We start from the raw sequence: 4,627 nt of genomic DNA on the forward strand, positions 1-4,627 counted from the left end.
AAAGACAGACTGCGGGGCGCCTAGAAACCGGTTGGAGGGCGCGCGAGGGAGAGGAGAGGCAGCGAGTTGAGGGATTGACACAAATGGTCAGGCGGCGGCCGAGGAGGAGGAGGCGGAGGCGCAGGGGGGACCCGCCGCGGCGGCGAGGCTGCCGAGAGTTGCCCGCTCCTCTCCCCGGCTGCGGCCACTAGCGCGGCGCCGCGGCCCGAGAGCCACAAGCCCGCCGAGGCCCGGGAAGGAGGGACGCGACCCCGGCGCGCCGGGACCCCTCGCGCTCTCCCTGCCGCCCGCGCTTCATGAACCGCAAGTTTCTGCGGCGGCGGCGGCGGCTGCGGGACTCAGAGCAGAATCCCGGGGAGCGGGCGGAGCGCGACCGCAGCCCGACGGAGGGCACGGGCGGGGACCAGATCTCCCCGAGCACAGTGGGAGCCGCCACCCGCCGCGCCGCTGCCTGCCCCCGCCGACCGGCGCCGAGGAGGGAGCCCAAAAAGTATGGCTGAGGAGGCGGCGCCTAGCGAGTCCCCGGCCGCCGGCCGGCCGAGCTGGGAACTTTGTGCCGGGGCTCTCCCGGGCCGGCGGGAGGCGGTGGGGCGCGGGGACACGACCGGCCCCCGCCGCCCCCGGGCTGACCCCCGGCGCTGGCCTAGAGGGCTGCTGCTGCTGCTGCTGCTGCTGTGGCTGCTGGAGGCTCCGCTGCTGTTGGGGGTCCGAGCGCAGGCGGCGGGCCAGGTACCCGGGCCGGGCCAGCAAGCCCCGCCGCCGCCCCAGCAGCAGCAGAGCGGGCAGCAGTACAACGGCGAACGGGGCATCTCCATCCCGGACCACGGCTACTGCCAGCCCATATCCATCCCTCTGTGCACGGACATCGCGTACAACCAGACCATCATGCCCAACCTGCTGGGCCACACGAATCAGGAGGACGCGGGCCTGGAGGTGCACCAGTTCTACCCGCTGGTGAAGGTGCAGTGCTCCGCCGAGCTCAAGTTCTTCCTGTGCTCCATGTATGCGCCTGTGTGCACCGTGCTGGAGCAGGCGCTGCCGCCCTGCCGCTCCCTGTGCGAGCGCGCACGCCAGGGTTGCGAGGCGCTCATGAACAAGTTCGGCTTCCAGTGGCCAGACACGCTCAAGTGCGAGAAGTTCCCGGTGCATGGCGCAGGAGAGCTGTGCGTGGGCCAGAACACGTCCGACAAAGGTACCCCGACTCCCTCCTTGCTGCCGGAGTTCTGGACCAGTAATCCGCAGCACGGTGGCGGTTATCGCGGCGGCTACCCGGGGGGTGCCGGCCCGGTGGAGCGGGGCAAGTTCTCCTGCCCGCGCGCACTCAGGGTGCCCTCCTACCTCAACTACCACTTTCTAGGGGAGAAGGACTGCGGCGCGCCCTGCGAACCCACTAAGGTATACGGGCTCATGTACTTTGGGCCGGAGGAGCTGCGCTTCTCGCGCACCTGGATTGGCATCTGGTCCGTGCTGTGCTGCGCCTCCACGCTCTTCACGGTACTCACGTACCTGGTGGACATGCGGCGCTTTAGCTACCCGGAACGGCCCATCATTTTCCTGTCCGGCTGTTACACAGCGGTGGCCGTGGCCTACATCGCCGGCTTTCTGCTGGAGGACCGGGTGGTGTGTAACGACAAGTTTGCAGAGGACGGGGCGCGCACGGTGGCGCAGGGCACTAAGAAGGAGGGCTGCACCATCCTCTTTATGATGCTCTACTTCTTCAGCATGGCCAGCTCCATCTGGTGGGTGATCCTGTCCCTCACCTGGTTCCTGGCAGCCGGCATGAAGTGGGGCCACGAAGCCATCGAGGCCAACTCACAGTATTTTCACCTAGCCGCCTGGGCTGTGCCAGCCATCAAAACTATAACCATCCTGGCGTTGGGGCAGGTGGACGGCGATGTACTGAGTGGAGTGTGTTTTGTAGGGCTTAACAACGTGGACGCGCTGCGTGGCTTTGTGCTGGCGCCGCTCTTCGTCTATCTGTTCATCGGCACCTCTTTCCTGCTGGCCGGTTTCGTGTCGCTCTTCCGCATCCGCACCATCATGAAGCACGATGGCACCAAGACCGAGAAGCTGGAGAAGCTCATGGTGCGCATCGGAGTCTTCAGCGTGCTCTACACCGTGCCGGCCACCATCGTCATCGCCTGCTACTTCTACGAGCAGGCCTTCCGGGACCAGTGGGAACGCAGCTGGGTGGCCCAGAGCTGCAAGAGTTATGCTATCCCCTGCCCTCACCTCCAGGGCGGTGGAGGCGTCCCACCACACCCGCCCATGACTCCCGACTTTACTGTCTTCATGATCAAGTATCTCATGACGCTGATCGTGGGCATCACGTCGGGCTTCTGGATCTGGTCTGGCAAGACACTGAACTCCTGGAGGAAGTTCTACACGAGGCTTACCAACAGCAAACAGGGGGAGACTACCGTCTGAGACCCGAACTCTGCCTTCCCAGCTTCTTGGTCGGATCCCAGCCCTGGCCCCGAAAGCTGGCCCCAAGGAACTCCTGCCAAGCCTCACCACTCCGGGCTTCCTTGCTAGACACTCAACTTTTGCAGGCTCCTTTCAACAAACAGCACAGCTCCTGCAAAAGCTTCCGTCCCAGGGGTAAAGGAAAGAGAGGGCCCAACTGCCAGAGGGGTGTGTGTGGACCTATCTCTCTAGCCCTAGCTCTGATACCAGGACTGTACGCTTTTATGATTGTAAATAGCCTGTGTAAGATTTTTGTAAGTATATTTGTATTTAAAGACTACCGAACAACGCGAATTTTTTTTCTTTTTAAGAATGTTTAATTATTTAGGGCGGTTTAAGCGTTTGAAGCTTTTCTCACTTGCCTTTTTCGGAAGACTGCAGAGGAGGTAACACAGAGCACACTTGCTGAGTGCTCTGCCCTGTGCCCTTAGCCCAGTCGTGGGAGCATGGGCCTGGCTATCGCACTGCGGGCTGTGACATGGGTTGCCTCTCCAGGGTCATTTCCCACTGCTTCCTTCAGCTTCCCCCCACCTCCCCGCCCCTTGCTTGCGTGGAAACTTTTAAGGTGCAGAACTCCACAAAGTTTCCCCGCTCCCGAGGTGGGCCCCGCCCATCCCAGTCCCCTCCCCCTTTCAGAGGCAGAGTGCGAGGCTTGTCCCTGTGACTTCCCGATGCTGATGAACCACCTTCCAGCTTCATAGAGGCCCGCAGGGTGATCACTGCCCATTGACCCAACCTCCCTCTACCCTGATGTTCCCCGCCCAGATGTTCCTACCTAAATTGGTCAGAGAGTAAGTGCGGTAACCAATGCCTAACTTTGGAAAGGCTGACTTTTATGGGTGAGCTCTTTTACTTTAGTGACTAAAACCTGCTATGGGTTTGGCCATTAGTGAGACTGTGGAAGAGCTTTGTGTGGGTTGGAAGAAACGGAAGAAGGAGATTATAAAGTGTTCTAATTACATTTTGATGGCTGGCAACCTGCTCCCCACCCCACCCCCCTCCTGTGAGGCTGCCTGCTTTTAGATTTTTATCCTATGAAATGGAGACTTTGAGGTCGCCTGGAAAGCTTAGTGAAGGAGCCGATCTTTGCTTTCCTTAACAGGATAGCAGAGCATACAGAAAATATGAAAAACTGAAGGAGATCTCAGTGGAGTGGACTTCCTCAAAATGAAATGCTGTTTCCTGGTTTTAATCAAATTATAATTAGACTTATATCAACTTTCCAACGGAGAAGTTGTACACTATGAACACATTATGATTACTCAGCAACACATTCTGAGGGAGGAACCATCCACACCCCCAGGAGTAGCCTGGTATACTTCAGAAGGCACAGGAGGTAAACTAATAGATGGGTGAGAGAAACAAATACAATCCGGGCATGCATGCTGAATCGGAAGTGTGTACATTCCCACTGCATCCTACCGTGTGTGCTCCTGTTTGGATTTACGGCAGTGTGTCAAGTGTAAATCTCTCAAAGCCATTTACAAACATTCACTTTAGTTCTCTATGAAGAGGAGAAAAGCAATCCTCCTGATTGTAGTGTTTAAACTTTTAAGAGTTTATCAAAAATGCCGGCACCTAAGACCTAAATTTATCTATAGCTGTCATTTCCAAAAATGACATTGGTTTTTGAATTTGGTATGCATTTATTCTGTTCATTTATCACAAAACCATTTATATTTATAGAGGAATAGAAGTTTATATATATAAAATGCCATATTTTTAATTTCGCAAATAAAAAAGTGAAAGTTTTGTACGAAATTACGTTGTTTTGTGCCTGAAAATAATAGACCTATCTGAACTGTCTTCTCAGTTTATAATGCCTCACAACCAGCCCCACAATATCAAAGCCTAAAGAACGGAAGAGAAAGTCGAGTCCAAAGAATACTCAGTCTGCCTTCCTTCTGAGTGGCATCTATGAAGTCCCACGCAAAGGCTGTTTTCTTCACAGCAGAGAACAGAAGGCTTCAATGTTGTTTTGAATAATAATAGTATCAAACGATATTATTATTAAAAGATAACTCTAATTTTTAACATTGAAGCTTTTTCCCCCCAAGGGCTGCATTTACATGACTTTTATTATGTGGAGGTTTATCATTCAGTCTTCGCCTTTGTGATGTTCTATGAGGTATTGTCTTATCTTACCATTACCTTGCACATT

General features: G+C 55.7%; 1 protein-coding gene across 1 annotated transcript; it reads left to right on the forward strand.

The window, feature by feature from the left end:
- Nucleotides 1–382: 382 nt before the first annotated feature.
- Nucleotides 383–4,227, forward strand: Fzd1 (frizzled class receptor 1). The gene has a single exon (XM_059257311.1). It carries the CDS (start codon nucleotides 493–495, stop codon nucleotides 2,425–2,427), a length of 1,935 nt encoding a protein of 644 aa, XP_059113294.1. The 5' UTR covers nucleotides 383–492; the 3' UTR covers nucleotides 2,428–4,227.
- Nucleotides 4,228–4,627: the final 400 nt, after the last annotated feature.

This window comes from Peromyscus eremicus, chromosome 3, assembly GCF_949786415.1.
Source record: "Peromyscus eremicus chromosome 3, PerEre_H2_v1, whole genome shotgun sequence".
NCBI lineage: Eukaryota > Metazoa > Chordata > Mammalia > Rodentia > Cricetidae > Peromyscus > Peromyscus eremicus.